This window comes from Tachyglossus aculeatus, chromosome 3 (genome assembly GCF_015852505.1).
Source record: "Tachyglossus aculeatus isolate mTacAcu1 chromosome 3, mTacAcu1.pri, whole genome shotgun sequence".
NCBI classification, from domain to species: Eukaryota; Metazoa; Chordata; class Mammalia; order Monotremata; family Tachyglossidae; genus Tachyglossus; species Tachyglossus aculeatus.
Genome location: NC_052068.1, coordinates 26,072,261 through 26,091,047, shown reverse-complemented (window position 1 = coordinate 26,091,047; position 18,787 = coordinate 26,072,261). Strand labels below are relative to the sequence as shown.

Sequence of the window (18,787 nt, the reverse complement as noted above, 5' to 3'; positions counted from 1 at the left end):
TTTGCACATAGTAAGCGCTTAATAAATGCCATCATTATTATTATTATTATTCTCTGCACACAGTGAGTGCTCCATAAATATGATTGACTGACTGACTAACTCCTAATCATCTGACTTGTGTCTTTTTCAGAGATCCTAATGTGAAGAGAGCTGCTGGGATGATTCCGGCCTGGCGAAACATCCCCAAGTCACAAAGCAGCAGCAGCGTCCTGGAGGTGGAGTCTACCCCATCTTCACGGGGCTGGACAAAGAGCCAGCAAAGAACCAGTAAGAGAGAGAGAGCTTAAAATACAATGTGTTTTTCAATATAGATATCAGTCTGGAAAGACCAAAGCTGAGAGGAGACACGAGTAAAGTTTAAAGAGTCGTGAAAGATCTCATTACTCAGAAAATGAAGTTTCTGTTCACCAGAGCCATCAAAATGTAGACTAAGGGACGTCCATTGAAGATTGAAGTTAGCCTATTTAAAGCAAATAATGATAAATTGGAAATGGTATGGAATTTCCCAAGAGGTTGGGTAGTGAAACAATGTCAGGGTTTGAATAAATTCATGGACAAGTGATTTCTGGTGGGAAAATTGGTCCGTTAGATGGTGTCCATAACTAGGATAGTTTTCAACCCCCAAGCAGAAACAGTACAGCTCTGGGCTGGATCACCAATTAGTCTGACCGAGAATGGTGTTTCCTATGTACTTAAGCATAATGTTTTGGAGTAGATTATTGCAGGGTGTTTGCAAGGGAGAGAATCAGAGTGCAAACCAAAGTGGGGCTCCAGGTTGCCTTTACTACAATCCTGTTCTGGTCTTGGAATGCAGATGTGGAAAAACATTTTAACAGAATGAACTTGTCTTTCGCAGTTGAAAACCTGGTAAAGACAACCCACCCCTTCTCAACAGGGCCATCGTTGACCTAAGTGTTAGCCATGCAGGGTTGTAAGTTACAAATGTTTGGGTCTAAGTGCTGAACTTAGCTTTTTGAAAGTGAGAAGGAAGCAAAGAGGCAATTTGATTTAAAAAACAAACAACCACCAAAAAATCCCAGTTGAAAAGAGAAGGTGGTTCTCAGTCATGAGAAGGGTCACTTAAAACCTGCTTTTCTGAAGGAGAAACTTCTAGGATAGATTCATTCAATCATATTTATTGAGCGCTTACTGTGTGCAGAGCACTGGACTAAGCGCTTGGAAAATACAGTTCAGCAATAGAGACAATCCCTGCCCACAGCGGGCTTACAGATGTGTGCCCTAGTAAAATTAATCAGTTTGTTGAGCACCTTCTCTGCAGTTCTCTATACTGTGTTATTGGGAGAGTACACTAGAAGTAATAGATGTGACCCAGATCTAACCTTGGCTTCACAGACTCCGTCCTCTCCTGGTTCTCCTCTTATCTCTCTGGCCGTACATTCTCCATCTCCTTTGCGGGCTCCTCCTCCCCCTCCCATCCCCTTACTGTAGGGGTTCCTCAAGGATCAGTTCTTGGTCCCCTACTCTTCCCCAACTATACTCACTCCCTTGAACTCATTCACTCCCATGGCTTCAGCTATCATCTCTATACAGATGACAGACAAATCTGCATCTCCTCCCCTGCTTTCTCTCCCTCCCTCCAGTCTCGTATCTCCTCCTGCCTTCAGGACATCTCCACTTGGATGTCCGCCCACCCCCTAAAGCTCATGTCCAAGAATGAGCTCCTTATCTTCCCTCCCAAACCCTGTCCTTCCCTTGACTTCCCATCACTGTGGACGGCACTACCATCCTTCCCATTTCACAAGCCCACAACCTTGGTGTCATCCTTGTCTCCACTCTGTCATTCACCCCACACATCAAATCCATCACCGAAACCTGCCGGTCTCACCTTCGCAACATCGCCAAGATCCACCCTTTCCTGTCCTTCCAAACTGCTACCTTGTTGGTTCAATCTCTCATCCCATCCTGACTGGATTACTACATCAGCCTCCTTTCTAATCTCCCATCCTCCTGTCTCTCCCCACTTCAGTCTATACTTCACTCTGCTGCCCGGATTATCTTTGTACAGAAAAGGTCTGGGCAAGTCACTCTCCTCCTCAAAAATCTCCAGTGGTTGCCTATCAAGCTTCGAATCAAGCAAAAACTCCTCTCTTTCGGCTTCAAAGCTCTCCATCACCTCAGCCCCTCCTCTCTCACCTCCCTTCTCTCCTTCTCCAGCCCAGCCCGCACCCTCCGCTCCTCTGCTGCTGACCTCCTCACTGTGCCTCGTTCTTGCCTGTCCCGCCATCGACCCCCGGACCACATCCTACCTCTGGCCTGGAATGCCCTCCCTCCACACATCCACCAAGCTAGCTCTCTTCCTCCCTTCAAAGCCCTACAGAGAGCTCACCTCCTCCAGGAGGCCTTCCCAGACTGAGCCCCCTCCTTTTCCTCTGCTCCTCCCCCCCATCACCCCCACTCCCTCCCTCTGCCCTACCCCCTAACCCCTCCCCACAGCACTTATGTATATTTGTACATATCTATTACTCTATTTTATTAATGATGTGTATATATCTATAATTCTATTCATCTCTTCTAATTGTATTGACACCTGTCTACTTGTTTTGTTTTGCTGTCTGTCTCCCCGTTCTAGACTGTGAGCCTGTTGTTGGGTAGGGACTGTCTCTATCTGTTGCCGAATTGTACTTTCCAAGCGCTTAGTACAGTGCTCTGCACACAGTAAGTGCTCAATAAATACAATTGAATGAATGACTGTACCCCTGCCCTCAAGGAGTTTACAGTCTTTTCAGATATTCTTTATGAAAACAGTTACCCCCACGGTGCTTCCCGAGTAACAGAATGCAATCAGCAGGCCAAGAAATATAACATTGGATTTACTGGATACTTTACATTGGAGATGGGGTCAATTGATTTTCATCCATTTGTGACGTAGGTGGGAAGGTGTCTTTCCCCCAAGAAATATAACATTGGATTTACTGGATACTTTACATTGGAAATGGGGTCAATTGATTTTCATCCATTTGTGACATAGGTGGGAAGGTGTCTTTCCCCTTGAAGAGCGAGTTGGATGAGCTCCAGGAGGAAGTAGCGAGGAGGGCCCAGGAGCAGGAATTACGCAGGAAACGAGAGAAAGAATTAGAGGCAGCCAAGGGCTTCAATCCGCATCCCAGCCGCTTCATGGACCTGGATGAGCTGCAGAATCAGGGTAACTGTGGTACACTTTTGACTGGTGGCGGGGAGGACTTGGAGAGGTGAGGAAAGCGACTGGGAATCAACCAGGCTCTGCTTTTTCCCTGTCGCGTCTTTCTAACTTTCTTTGTCAACCCAGTTCTCATCAAACAGGCAATTGAGTTTCCTCATTGGGGAGGCACAAAGGGTGAGAGTATTGGCATTAATGACCCAAAATGTAGGGAGAAGCCCCAGTGGTAGCTAGGATCAGTTTTCATGGCAAGAACCTCTCATAGTTAATTCTAAAACAGGAACTGAGCTACAGAAAAGAGAAGCACACAGCAGGGTAGTGAGGTTTAGTTCCTAATTTTACGACAATTAAAAGCTGTGGGTGTTTTGAGCTGAACAAGTTTTCTTTTGTCTCCATGTTGTTCAGCAATGTGGAAACTGGTTCTAATGTACCCATGGGCTTTCTATCAGGATTATTATTATTGTTATCAGTAGGAATAATAACAATAATAATATTGTTCTACTTGTTAAGCACTTCCTATGTGCCAAGGGCTGAGATAGATACAAGTTAATCAGGTTGGACACAGTCCCTGTCCCACATGAGGCTCACACTCTTAATCCCCATTTTACAGATGAAGTCACTGAGGTTCAGAGGTTAGTGACTTGCCCAAGGTGACACAATAGACAAGTGGCAGAGCTGGGATTAGAACCCAGGTCTCTCTGATTCCTAGCCACACTGCTTCTGGACGTCCCCTTGAGCAGATCCGCACCAGTCAACACATTTGGGATTGGAATCTTTAACAAGAAGTCTGTGCTTTCCTTTTGTCTTCAACCAGTCAATCCGTGGTATTTGTTGAGCGCTTACTGTGTGCAGAGCACTGTTCTAAGCACTTAGGAGAGTCCAATATAACAGGGTTGGTAGACATGTTTCCAACCCACAATGGGCTTAATTAAGTCTAGAGTCTTGACTTCCTGTTTTGGTTCCTGTTTTGTATACTGTTGGGGACGGTTCTACCAGTGTTGTGCCCACCAGGTGAGATGATATATTGGTATATAATCTAATATTAATAATGATAACTGTGGCATTTCTCAAGCACCAAGCGCTGTTCTAAGTGCTGGAGTAGATACAAGTTAATCAGGTTGTATAACTGTACAACTGTTGTACAACCGTACAACTGTACAAGGTTATACAGTCACAATAGGAGGGAAAAGAGGGATTTAACCCCCACTTAACAGATGAGGAAAAGGAGTCACAGAGAAGCTAAGTGATTTGCCCAAAGTCACACAGCAGGCAAATGGCCGTGCTTCTCCAAGTTCAAAGTTGGAAATTGAGATTTATAGAATGAGTGCTCTGGGCTTCATTCGTTCATTCATTCAATCGTATTTATTGAGCGCTTACTGTGTGCAGAGCACTGTACTAAGCGCTTGGGAAGTACAAGTTGGCAACATGTAGAGACGGTCCCTACCCAACAACGGGCTCACAGTCTAGAAGGGGTAGACGGACAACAAAACTAGAATGGATTCAAGTCAGGCAGTTGCTTTGGTGATCTTTCCTTAATTTTCAGATCAACTTGGGGATGATAATAATGATGGCATTTGTTAAGCGCTTACAATGTGTGATACACTGTTGTAAGCGCTGAGGGGGATACAAGGTGATCAGGTTGTCCCACATGGGGCTCACAGTCTTAGTCCCCATTTTACTGATGAGGTAACTGAGGTTCAGTGAAGTGACTTGCCCAAAGTCACACAGCTGACAAGTGGCGGAGCCGGGATTAGAACCCATGACCTCTGACTCCCAAGCCCGGGCTCTTTCCACTGAGCCACACTGCTTCTCCTGTGTGGATGTAGGTGATAGGTAGAGAAGCAGCCTGGCCTAGTGGATAAAGCACCGGCCTGGGAGTGAGAAAGACCTGGGTTCTAATCCCAGCTCCGCCACTTGTCTGCTGCGTGACTCTGGGCAAGTCACCTAACTTCTCTGTGCCTCAGTTACCTCTAAGAGACTCTGTCCATCCCGATTTGCCGTTACCCACCCCAGCGCTTAGGACAAGGCCTGGCACGTAGTAGGTGCTTAACAAATACCGCAATTATTAATTATTGTAATTAAATGCACAATACCAGAAATAAGAAAACCCATTTGAAGAGCTATTTTAATTGCCTCGTTCACCCCATTTCATGTGATGTTACCTGAGCACAATTCTCTCAGGTGCCACTTTATCTTGTTTTGTAGAAACACTTGGGAGAAACACATTGCATACATTTGTAACCCACTTTGAAGAAGAACATCCAGAACTGGAGCTCAGGAGACCTGAGTGATATACCTTCATCTTACTAGGGGAATTCATGGGGCCTCAGTTTCTCTTTCTGTAAAGGCTGTTATTCATGATTGCCGTGGCATAACCAAACCCTTGTGTGAAACTTTCTGCCTCAGAAATGCAGTTTTATTTTAATGGTGCTCTACAGGCTCCTCCATTCACCAGTAAATACTCAGAAGCAAGCAGGCCCAGAGAGTAACATTTTCCCGCTTTTCCACCTCGTTAGTTCACATCATTTAATCTCTCACATTTCTAAAAATATCAGTCAGCTTGTCCCATTCTTCCCTTCTGACTGCTAGCCATAGAACTATTTAACACCCTTATTTCAGTCTGCCTCCTTAGAAGAGATCCTGGTCCATTTTTTCTTCACTAAATTTGGCATCAGAAAAATACGAGGGGTAGGGACATGGTAATTCCGGTGATACTCATAAGCCATTCTTGACAGTGGTATTCAGCCAAAATTTTCCCAGATTTGATGCGTAGGCTATTTGATCACAATCCTATCGTTTTAAAATTTTATTCCCGGCCTGCTGTTTCCAGTTATCTATTATTACCTTGATTTATTCACCCCGTTAAAAGGGCAGGCAAGCCGCAGTCTCTGGCATACACTGAATCAATTCAGTTGAAACATAGAAAACCCTGAGATCCTGCAAGGAGAGCCCTTGGGAATAATCTGAAGAATGGAAGTGGTGGGAGCTTTTGTTCCCAGAGCCTTGGTGTTTATCTTATTATAGGCTCCTTCTAACTGCCAGGGTTCTGCTTTTAGTTGGGGAGTAAGGTTTCGGGGCTTAGGTGAAATGCTCCTTCCCTTCCCCACAGCACCTGTATATATGTATATATGTTTGTACATATTTATTACTCTACTTATTTATTTCTTTATTTTACTTGTACATATCTATTCTATTTTGTTAATATGTTTGGTTTTGTTCTCTGTCTCCCCCTTCTAGACTGTGAGCCCACTGTTGGGTAGGGACTGTCTCTATATGTTGCCAACTTGTACTTCCCAAGAGCTTAGTACAGTGCTCTGCACACAGTAAGCGCTCAATAAATACGATTGATTGATTGATTGATTGCTAGGATGTTTCTCTTGGGACTCTGTTTTTCCATATCATGATAAGAGATGCAAATTGCACGTGGCGAATATCCAAGAGACTGGGACAGCAACCGTTCAACTCTGGAGCCTCAGAGCAGAGCCAGTCCTTACGAGTAGTGTGGCCTAGTGGAAAGGGCACAGACCTGGGGACCAGCTGTCTGCTGTGTGGCTTTGGGCAAGTCACTCCCTTTCCTCTGCCTCTACTTCATCTGTAGAAGGGGGATTAAAATTGTGAACCCCATGTGGACATAGACTGAGCCCAACCCGAGTAGCTTGCCCAGTACACAGTAAGTGCTTTTTTATGGTATTGACTGAGTGCTTACTATGTGCCAGGCACTGTAGATACAAGCTAATCAGGTCAGGCACAGTCCGTGTCCCAGGTGGGCCTCACAGTCTTAATCCACATTTCACGGATGAGGTAACTGAGGCACAGGCAAGTGGCGGTGCCAAGATTAGAACTCAGGTCCTTCTGACTTCCAGCCCTGTGCTGTATCTACTAGGCCACACTGCTTCAAGCTGCTACTTGGACCCCAGTTGTCCCCACAATAAGTTCATTCATTCATTCATTCAATCGTATTTATTGAGCGCTTACTGTGCACAGAGCACTGTACTAAGCGCTTGGGAAGTAGAAGTTGGCAGCATATAGAAACGGTCCCTACCCAGCAGCGGGCTCACAGTCTAGAAGGGGGAGACAGACAACAAAACAAAACATATCGACAAAATAAAATAAATAGGATAGTAAATATGTACAAGTAATTTGTGATGTCAACCAGCTCCAGCTGCAATGTGACTTTGACATTTGCAGGCAAATCGTGTGAGTTAGAAAATGAATCTGGGATCCCTTTCTGTGACCTCTTCCCTACCTGCTCTTCTACAGGGTCGAAAACCCATAAACAAGTGAAGCTGTCTTTACACGGTCTTTTCCTCCTTAAACAACCCTGCCTGGAGTCTGGACAGCTGATGGCCGCGGCATAAACCTTGCTCGTGTCATCAGTGGTGGGGTTCATTGCGGGAAGACTTGCTCGTTAAGTCTGCTCCAACGGTTGCTTAACAACCAATGAGGTGCATACCAGAAAAGGTACAGCCTCCTCTCCCATTTCCCGTAGCTCAGTAGCAGGCATCCTCTCGTCATCGAAAACCAAGAGGAAAAGTAGGACAAGCCAAGCCCCAAAAGTAAGTGGAAATGCTAAGTGCTGGCCATTGCAGGGAGGAGCGATGGCTTTGAGAGGTCCATGCAGGAGGCAGACGCGGTCTTCGAAGAATCGCTGCACCTGGAGCAGAGGGGAGATTGTGCTGCTGCTTTGGCTCTCTGTAATGAAGCTATCTGTAAGTAACTCTAACCGCTTCAGCTATCGGGCTTTAGACCGTTTACTAATTTCACAGGAGATACTTTAATGTCAACACTTAACGGGTTTAAGAGTCGTAATCATGACTTCGAGAGAAGCCACCTTCCCCTTGCCCAGCTCCCCCTGGCTTTCTTCTCTGCTCTGGAGCCTGGGCTACCAGCATGACTCTCTGACCTCCAAGATCCAGAGAACGACTTTTCCCCAGGCAGTTATCGTAAATGCCATAATTAGACCAGAGCACGTGAACAGCCAGCTCTGTCTTCCCGACCTAATTTCCCGATTCGAATTTTCTGCAGAGAGAACGTTAGGACATAGAAGAAAAAGAATCTCTGCTATCGGGGCACAGAAACACTTCTGCGACCGAGGGGAATCGCTAGGGCCGCAAATGTGTGTCTCTTTGCAGCTTTGGCGGGACCTTATCCGCACCCCTCCAGCCTTCCGGATGAATATGGTCACGAGAGGGCTCGGAATACAGAACAAAGCTGATCCCATAATGCGGAGAAAGACCACGTCCTCAGCTGAGGTGGTCATGATTGGGTTTAGATCTGCCCTTCTACCGAGGGAAAGGAAAATTGGGGACCGTGCTGTAGAGGCCAAAGTCTAATGACCCAGCCGAGCTGGAGTGCACAGAGGGGCGAGCTAAAGGGAAGAAGGCTTCAAACTGAATTAATTTGGGTTTTCTTTATTTGAAGTAACATGTTTGGCCACCTGGCTCCCATGAATGTGCCTTCGTAGCGGGAGCCCAGCTCTCAGCATGGTCTGCGTCCTTTGTCCCCGCTACATTTTGCGTTTCATTTATTGCATTTCGTTGCGCATTTTTGGTTCAATTTTATTCTTTTTTTTTTTGTTTTTCGTGTGTGTGTGTGTGTTGTTTCTGCTATGTTTTCTTTTGCATTTTAGCTAAACTAAGACTTGCCATGCATGGCGCCAGCTCTAGCACTCACAGCAGAGCCCTAGTCGATAAGAAGCTGCAAATCAGTGTCCGAAAAGCCCGGAGCCTCCAGGAGCGCATGCAGCAACAGCAGTCATCGCTGCCACCGCCATCGGCCAGCTTGCCGCCTCAGGGGGGGCCCCCGACTCAATCAACAAGGTAGTCCCTGTGAGTTGCCGTTAGCCCACTGGCTAGCAGTGGAGGTAGCGACTGTGTGGTTGTTCAACAGAAGACGTTGAGAAGGAGCGTAGCTTAGTGGAAAGAGCACAAGCTTGGAAGTGAGGTTGTGGGTTCTAATCCTGGCTCCAACCCTTGTCAGATGTGTGACTTTGGGCAAGTCGCTGAACTTCTCTGTGCCTCGGTTACCTCATCTGTGAAATGGGGATTAAGACTGTGAGCCCCGTGTGGGACAACCTGATTACCGTGTATCTACCCCAGTGCTTGGCACATAGAAAGTGCTGAACAAATACCACTATTATAATTATTATTAGTTTCCCTGGTGCCTTCAAGGAGGAGAGACCAATGAGGAAAAAAACCCTCTTCTAGTTGATCGCTGAGTGAAAGAGCACGTTAAAGGTAGTAAACGTGTGGTTCCGAGGCGAGAATAGAAAAAGAGTGCACCCAGTAGGAGAGTCAGTAAATTTGTTTCTAATTTAGAGGTTGGGAGGTAAAGATTTCTGCAAATGAACTAATCGCAAATTTAAAAGAACAGCCAATTGGCGAAATTATCAATCAGTCTGTGGTATTTATTGAGTGCTCTGTGTGCAGAGCTCTTTATTGAGTGCTTGGGAGAGGCAGTACAACAGAGTTGCTAGAAACATTCCTTGCCCTTAAGGAACTTACGCCGCAGAGGGGGAGACAGACATTAAAATGCATGACTGATATTTACGTAAGTGCTAGGAAGGAGAGGGTGGGGTGAATGTCAACATATATAAGAATTCTAGCAGACTCTTTTAAAGCCTGCTTGGTTTATTTGTCAGGTCTACAATTCAAGAATTGTTTCGGCATCAATGAGAATAGTCATCCTGATGAAACAAGCTGTTAGCGTTGGTTAATTTTGAGGGGCCTGATGAACTGACAGTCACTACCCTGCTACACAGTTGCATTAGTCATCCCTTTTTAAGTGGGTAGGGATTGCCTCCATTTATTGCCGAACTGTGCTTTCCAAGCACTTAGTACAGTGCTCTGCTTACTGTGTACTGCACACAGTAAGCGCTCAATAAATACGATTGAATGAGTGAACGAATATTTGTCTTTTACCGTAGCAAAATGAACTTTATTTAGGAGTTTGATGTTCAAAGACTCTTAAACAAGCTACAGGCTTCTTTAACGAGTTTCTGCTGTAACAGCTAAAGCTTAATAGGCGAGCTTGTAATAGTGCAGGGATTTTCATTCTTTTTATAAAACTGGACCATGACTGCAGGGGTTAACCTGCAATAGCCCTTTCCCTCTGAACCTTCTAACCCCCTCCCCCCTCCCCCCAACACACACACACACACACACACACACACACACACACACACACACACACACACACACACACATATTCAAGGTGGTAAAGTTGGGCCCAGGCCTTGTCCCACATGAGACTCACAATCTAAGTGACTCTGTGCCCACACATCCCCTACACATAATATTTATGGTATTTGTTAATAATAATAATAATAATAATAATTTTGGTATTTGTTAAGCACTTACTATGTGCACAGCACTGTTCTAAGCGCTGGGGGGATACAAGGTGATCGGGTTGTCCCATGTGGGGCTCATGGTCTTAATCCCCATTTTACAGATGAGGTCACTGAGGCCCAGAGAAGTGAAGTGACTTGGCCAAAGTCACACAGCTGACAAGTGGCTGAGCCGGGATTTGAACCCATGACCTCTGACTCCCAAGCCCTTGCTCTTTCCACTGAGCCACACAAGCACTTACTATGTGGCAGACAATGTACTAAGACACATTGTGGGCGTTAGGGGGGACATAGTGGATAGAGCATGGGCCTGGTCATGGATTCCAATCCTGGCTCCACCATTTGTCTCCTGAGTGACCGTGGGCAAATCACTTCACTTTTCTGGACCTCACTTACCTCATCTGTAAAATGGGTATTAAGATTGTGAGCCCCATGTGGAACAGTGTGGCTTAGTGGAAAGAGCACAAGCTTGGGAGTCAGAGGACATGAGTTCTAATCCCAGCTCCTCCACTTGTCTGCTGTGTGACCTTGGGCAAGCCACTTAACTTCTCTGTGCCTCAGTTCCCTCATCTGTAAAAAGGGGATTAAGACTGTGAGCCCCATGTGGGACAACCGGATTACCTTGTATCTACCCCAGTGCTTAGCAAATACCATAATTATTATTATTATTATTAACAGGGACTGTGTCCAACCTGATTACCTTGGACCTACCCCAGTGCATAGTACAATGCTTGGCACATAGCACTTACAAATACCATAATAATAATAATTATTATTACATGGCTCCAAACACATTCCCAGCCGCATATACTCAGTCTCTTCATCTCTCCATTCCTCGGCCTCTTCAAATATAAAATGAGAAAATATAATTCCTGTCTCTTCCTACTTCAGAGATGTGAAACTGTCTGAGACAATTAGAAATAAATACATTCAGGGCATTATACTCACCATCAAAACAACGTTATTGTTGTCATCAGAATAATTACTGATCATAAGAAATCCCATTCATTTTGAACACCTCAGCTAACGAAAGAGAAATCCACCTGTAGACCTCACTTGTTGCCCCCATTGCCCCAAAGAGAGAGAGTATGTGTGCTGCTGTATTATCAGTTGGAACTGTAATCAGTTCTTTCTTGCAGGTACTTAGTTCCAAACTCTTCATTATTAGACCAAAACTTGTCAGTCATTTCACGAGAAGCAGCGTGGCTCGGTGGAAAGAGCATGGGCTTTGGAGTCAGAGGTCATGGGTTCGAATCCCAGCTCCGCCCCATGTCTGCTGTGTGACCTTGGGCAAGTCACTTCACTTCTCTGAGCCTCAGTGACCTCCTCTGTAAAATGGGGGTTAAGACTGTAAGCCCCACGGGGGACAACCTGATCACCTTGTATCCCCCCAGCGCTTAGAACAGTGCTCTGCACATAGTAAGCGCTTAACAAATGTCATTATTATTATTATTATTGTTATTAGGACATAGTAAGCGCTTAACAAATGCCATTATTATTATTATTATTTATGACGGGAGTCTCCCTCCTGGCCCCCTGCATTGCACGTTTAATAATAGTAGTACTGTTACTACTACTAATAATGATAATTTGAGATGGGGCAGTCAGATCAGACAGAGCCCGTCTTCCACATGGGGTTTACAGTCTCGGGGAAGGAGAACAGGTATTTATTTCCATTTGACAGCCGAGTTACGTGACGTGCCCAACATCGTACAGCAGGCAAGTGATAGAGCTGGCTGTAGTAGCCGAATCTTCAGACTCCCGTCCTCTTTTCCACTAGGCTGCTCTGCCTCACTTTGGAGAGGGGCCCGCAGAAGGTTGCAGTCATGTCTTGCTACTCACTCATGTGAAATAGGAAACACAGGTATTTGTAACGTTAAGACCTTGATTTTGGAAGACAGACTCAGAGATTCCCTCAGCGTGGCTCAGTGGAAAGAGCCCGGGCTTTGGAGTCAGCGGTCATGGGTTCAAATCCCAGCTCCGCCACTTGTCAGCTGGGTGACTCTGGGCAAGTCACTTCACTTCTCTGGGCCTCAGTTCCCTCATCTGTAAAACGGGGATTAAGACTGTGAACCCCCCGTGGGACAACCTGATCACCTTGTAACCTCCCCAGCGCTTAGAACAGTGCTTTGCACATAGTAAGCACTTAATAAATGCCATTATTATTATTATTATTACTGTGTGCCGGGCACTGGACTAAGAGTTTGGGAGAGTACAACTCAATGTTGTCACAGGCACATTCCCTGCCCACGGTGAGCGTTCAGTCTAGAGGGGGAGACGGACTTTAATAACAATAACTAAATTACATGTATGTACATAAGTGCTGTGGGGCTGGGAATAGGGGTGTGAATGAAGGGAGCAAGTGGGGGTGACACAGAAGGGAGTGGGAAAATAGGAGTCAGGGAAGGACTCCTGGAGGAGACGTGCCTTATTGGCTTTGAAGATGGGAAAAGTAGTTGTCTGTCGGATATGAAAAGGGAGGATGAGCCAAGCCAGAGGCAGGGCGTGGGCGAGAGGTCAGTGACAAGGTAGACGAGATCAAGGTATTATTGTTTGTATGTTTTATTCTAATTTGAAGTGAACAGGTAACTTTTAGCTGCAGAGGTTGAAGGTCTAAAGGCCAACATCCTATGGTTAGCTTCCATTCTTAGCACTTGAAACGGACAGTGTTAAGCAGAACACCTGTTTATAGTTTGCTCTGCATGAAAGTGAGTAAGCTGTTCAGAAGCCATGAACAAATTTGCTTTCTAGGTGAACAGTTCTTATTTCTTGCTTAGTCGTAGAGTGGCGACGGTCATAGCCATAATAAAGCACAAAGGTATTACAGATATTTTATCTTTTATTTAGCCCTGAACTCTTTTCTTTAGCCCCTTTATCCAGAATAGTAATCGTACCGTCTACTTGATAGTCTTGTTTTTAAAATCAAAATTACTAAGCAGAATATAGGGTAACTTGCAGTCACTTAAAAAATGAGTATATAATAATAATAATAATAACGATCGCATTTATTAAGCACTATGTGCAAAGCACTGTTCTAAGTGCTGGGGGGATACAAGTTGTCCCACACGGGGCTCACAGTCTTCATCCCCATTTTACAGATGAGGGAACTGAGGCCCAGAGAAGTTAAGTGACTTGCCCAAAGTCACACAGCTGACAAGTGGTGGAGCCGGGATTTGAACCCATGACCTCTGACTCCAAAGCCCGGGCTCTTTCCACTGAACCATGCTGCTTCTATATGATGATAGTTAAATTGTTTATAACATATTCTTAAACTCTTGAGTATTAGAGTGAGTGACGTCTTGAGTGTTCATAAAATGGAGTTGATTAGTATTAGGTCAAAGGTACAAAACAGTAAGCGATTAAATACAAATGGCTTATTTGTATATACAATTTGCATATACAAATAAGCCATTAAAAAATATTGGTAGCTAATAGGAGAGATCCATCAAAGGACCGTAAATAAGACTACCAACCCCATATTTAATAAGAAAATCTCACTTTAAATGTAACAGGAATATGAAAGTTATGCCTTCTATTTTATTTCTCACTCAAACATCATTCCAGTGAAAATACATAAAATATGTATTCGTTCGTAGCAACTGTGAAGTTTTTCCACATAGTTTTTCCATCTTTTCTAGCGCACCTCTGACAGTGATGATGATGGTATTTATTAAGCGCTTACAATCTGGAAGCAAGCCCTGAATTTCAGCATTGTAAAACTCCATGGGACAAAATTGCAATCAGTCCCCAGCCTCCTTCACAGCAATGCATTCCTCAAAATATTGTCATCACAGTCCATTCTTTAGCTGTCCAAGGAGATGGTTATCCAAGGGAGCAAAATCTAGACACTACCCAAAGTGGGGAAAGGCATTCCACATCAAGCCTGCAACACATCTGATGTGTGCTGACTGACTGGTCTGAGGCTGGACATTATAAAACAGGACAAGTGTCTTCATATTCATGGCTTTTCAGTTTCCTTAATAATGCCTTGATGTACGTTTTACGCTTACGGTAGCACCTATTGGCAGAAATTTCACCAACAGGACACAACTCAGCAGGCCACAATTTTATTGGCAGAGGGCTGCATCCTCAACTGGCGATATTTAATAATGGTGAATCCAGATTTCTCACTGTCAGCCGTGTGGCATATGAAGAGTTGCAAACAGATGGACGTTTGATTTTCTTTGGGCTCAACCATCAGCCTTCTTTGGAGCCTAAAAACGCAAATCCTGGGAGTGTGTGAGTCCTAGATGGATAGCTGCCTCTGGTTCTCCAGCACTCAGTGCCTTACAGCTCGTGTATTATGAGGTTGTAGTACTGTTTAATAAGTGCAACAATTTGTAGTGCTGTTTAAAAGTGCAACAATCCCACCTTTGTTTTCCACGATCATTACTGTCACAAGCAGACTATAATCTAGGCTTCTCATCTATATCAGTATACTCACTCTTGAAACTCACTGCCAACAACTAAAGTTGCCAATGTCAACAACAGTATGTCTTCATATTCGCTGGAGAAACTCTTCCCCAGAAGTCACTTTAATAGTTGTTCTTTGCTTCGCAACAAGCACATCTAGCAAGGAACTGATTTTTAACATGTCATAAGAAGTTTCCCCTTAATAATAGTGTTACACTGCTAAGAAAGGCTGGGCCTCACACACAATGCGAGATTACATTGCTTTTCTATGACCCTTGGGTTATGAGGTTTAAAACAGAGGCATTACTTTCATACCAGTCTTCATAGTGTACTTACATTGAATTACAACAACTGACTTCCTTCTCTACTGTTCGTCGCCATGAGCCACTGTGGTCAGTCACTTCAAGTGCGAACCTCTTCCTGAATATTAGCCTAGGTTCTGTTTGATGCGAGTCATTTCTAGGCCTCGCTTTCCCTTCATGTCTTGTGCACGTGAGCTCAGCGATCTTTTTTTTTTTAATTTGCAGGCTGATAGTAAAACTTATCTGTAGCATTATTGTGGAGGGTCCTTGGAGCTATTGTCGAAGCGAGTATGTGTATGTGCTTCTGCAAGTGCTATCTTCATCTGATGAAAATGTGACAAGGGAAAACAATTTGAGCAGGGAAAAATGCCTGAGTTTGTCCTGTGTCTTTGCTTCTCCTTGAGGCTCCTTAAACTGTTTCCTCTTTCTGTGCTTCTTTATTCCTGGGTAAACTTTGGAAGTGTCGTGGCTGTCTTAATAATGAGGGAGGAATTTGCCCTTCTCTTTGTGATCAGATTTCCCTGTCAGTCAGAGACTGCTGATGACTGTTTCTTCTTCGCGTGTGTTTCAGTGAACAGCCTGTCCCGCTCCAAGTACTGCTGAGCCAGGAGGTGCCTCTGGAGCCCGGCACAGAAGCAGAATCTGGGGCCAGTTCTTTGTGCCACCCACCACCTTCCTGCCACGATTCATGCTCTTTTTTGTACTCAGATTCAGCCTCCCCTTCTGCCTCCCAACACAGTCTCCCCCCCGAAACCGTTCGTAGCATTCGAATTTCCTCCGTTGATTTCGGTGGCCCTGCTCCCAAGGCCCTCCACAGGCAGGGCTATCCGGAGGGATCCGAGAGGAATGCTCCCGGCTTACAGCTAACCGGGGCCCCTGGCCAAGGTGGGAAGGGCGGTAGCCGTCAGCCGCAAGTCCAGAATGGGAGGGCCGCTTCCCAGCAGACGAAGCCCGGGCCTGCGGCTCTGCGGCCACCGAATCTGCCCCAGCTGCAGTCAGCCCAACCGGCCTCCCCGGGCACGGGAGAATCCCGCAGTCCCGAGTTCATACCGACCAACTCTCCAGTGTGGCCCGGTGTCCCCGCTCCAGGGACCTATCACCCCGTCAGCCCTGCTGCTTCCTCCCCGTTACCTCCCCGCCCTCCTAATCCTGTGCGGAAAACGAACAGGTACCTCCGAGCCCCCGGCCACGAGACTTTGCTACCCCCGCGAGAGGCCCAGGGTGGGGAGGAACCCGGCAGGCCGGCGGCCCCGGTCTCCAAAGGACTCGTCCGCTCCTTGACGGAGCAGTTCCAGAGACTGCAGAGGGAGGGTACTTCTGAGAGGAGCTGCACGGATTCAGGCCCACGGGAGAAGAAGCTGCCACCAAGAATGACCAAGGAGACCTCCCCTTCCGGCTACAAGCCACTTCTGAGTGCAGGGAATGGAATTGGGTCCTCGGAAAAGCTGCCTTCCTCTTTGAACAGTCGAGACGGACTGGTTTCTGGACGGGGTCTGACCGGCCATCACAACCTCCCCAGGAACACCGACAACCCCGGCGATGAGATTGCCAGAAGTGGAGGGCGCGTTATTCCAGATCGATTCCAGTATCAAGGAAGACATATCGAAGGCGATGGGAAGCAGATGGAGCCCGGCAGCAGCGTCAACTTGGCCGCTTCCCTGCCTGTGGGAGACAAGACCGCAAGACTTTATGCATCTCATCCAGACTGCAGGAACGTCGAGTGGCTCCCCGTGTTAGCCAGGAATCCGTCCCCTTGTGATCCTCACGCAATCCCGGCCTTCTCAGAGCGGAGCCATATCCTCCTCCACCCACAGTGGAATCAGGATACCGAGCAGGAGGCATCTGAGCTTGAGTCTCTTTATCAGGCCAGTCTGCAGAAATCTCAGGCCAGCCGGCCTGGATGGGGAAAGCTGGACGGGCCCCAGCAGCTGCTGCTCAACCAGCCAGGTGACAACAATAATAATAATAATAATAAAAATAATAATAACAATAATAATAATAATGGTATTTGCTAAGCACTTAGTACATGCCAAGCACTCTTCTAAGCACTGGGGTAGATACAAGGTAATCAGGTTGCCCCACGTGGGGCTCACAGTCTTGATCCCCATTTTACAGATGAGGCAACGGAGGCCGAGGAGAAGTGAAGTGACTTACGCAAGGTCACACAGCAGACAAGTGGCAGAGCCGGGATTAGAACCCACGTCCTCTGACTCCCAAACCCGGGCTCTTGCCACTAGAGCATGCTGCTTCTTTAAGAACAGTGGGATTTGTTAAGCGCTTACTATGTGCTGAGCACAGTGCTAAGTGCTGGAGTCGATACAAAACCATCCGGTCCCTTAAGGGGCTCACAGTCTAAGGAAGAAGGAGAACAGTTATTGAATCCCCATTTTGCAGATGAGGAAACTGAGGTCACACAGCAGGCAATTGATGGAACCGGGATTAGAACCCACCTTCTCTGACCCCCAAGCCCACGTTCTTTCCACTAGGCCACCCTGCTTCAGCCATTGGTAGGGGAACCAAAGCATTACTGGGTGGTTAGGGACAGCTTCTGAAACTTGGGCTTATCAAGGAAAATGAGAATGGAAAAGGTCCAGTATCATCATTCGTATTTACTGAGTGCTTACTGTGTGCAGAGCTCTGTACTAAGCGCTTGGGAAGTACAAGTTGGCAACATATAGAGACAGTCCCTACCCAACAGTGGGCTCACAGTCTAAAAGGAGCAAGCTTGGCACTGCTCTGCTGTTGCTTGTAATTGTGATATGAAGTAGGAAATGGTGAAATTTCCGAGGTGGAGACATCCTCTAGACAAGTCTCAGTTTCCCCCTCCTGCTTGGGTGAGATAGGAGAATCCTAAGAGGAGTGTACCTACGGAAAGGCTCAGAGCTTCCAGTTTCTTATAGAGACGGGGGAGTCTGCTGCAAGCTGAGGGCTTGGGATTCTGTCATGCAGTTGATTCCTATTTTACACAAAGTTCATTTCTGATCTCTAAAGTGTGGTACATAGAGAACGGAATCGCTGTGGACTGTCAACTTCTTGTAGGGAGCGATAGTGTCTACAACTCTGTTATACTTTCCCAAGCGCGTAGTACAGTGCTTTACAGGCAGTAGGTGCCCAATAAACACCCCTAATCGATTGATTGGAATCTCAGGCACTTCAAGAGGGTATACTTTGGCAGAAGTTTCAAACTCTGTAATTCACCCAATTTAAAAACAAAACATGTTTTTACTACATGTTTTGGATAGAATGCTGTTCAGGAATTGGGGGAACTTTCTTCCAAAATACTTGGAGAGAAAACCCAATTGTGATGTTGGAGAGAACAGTTTTCATTCATTCATTCATTCAGTCGTATTTATTGAGCGCTTACTGTGTGCAGAGCACTGTACTAAGCGCTTGGGAAGAACAAGGTGGCAACATATAGAGACGGTCCCTACCCAACAACGGGCTCACAGTCTAGAAGTTTTGCCCACCTGGCACAGGCCAAGGCATGTACTATAGAGTGAGTTTTCCTTAATACAAGTTTTGACAGGGGTGTAATCCCAGACAATAGGAGAATTGAGTATACCCTTTCTA

The 18,787-nt window shown here is 46.0% G+C and overlaps 1 protein-coding gene across 2 annotated transcripts in view; it reads left to right on the top strand.

The window, feature by feature from the left end:
* Nucleotides 1-18,787, top strand: part of USP54 (ubiquitin specific peptidase 54) — a 143,414-nt gene that overhangs the window by 111,912 nt on the left and 12,715 nt on the right. For both annotated transcript variants that reach the window (XM_038743597.1, XM_038743596.1), the window contains 5 exons: nt 131-267; nt 2,990-3,163; nt 7,747-7,866; nt 8,787-8,976; nt 15,789-17,164. In XM_038743597.1, coding sequence (XP_038599525.1) covers nt 131-267; nt 2,990-3,163; nt 7,747-7,866; nt 8,787-8,976; nt 15,789-17,164 — 1,997 coding nt within the window. The remainder of the gene's footprint in view (nt 1-130; nt 268-2,989; nt 3,164-7,746; nt 7,867-8,786; nt 8,977-15,788; nt 17,165-18,787) is intronic.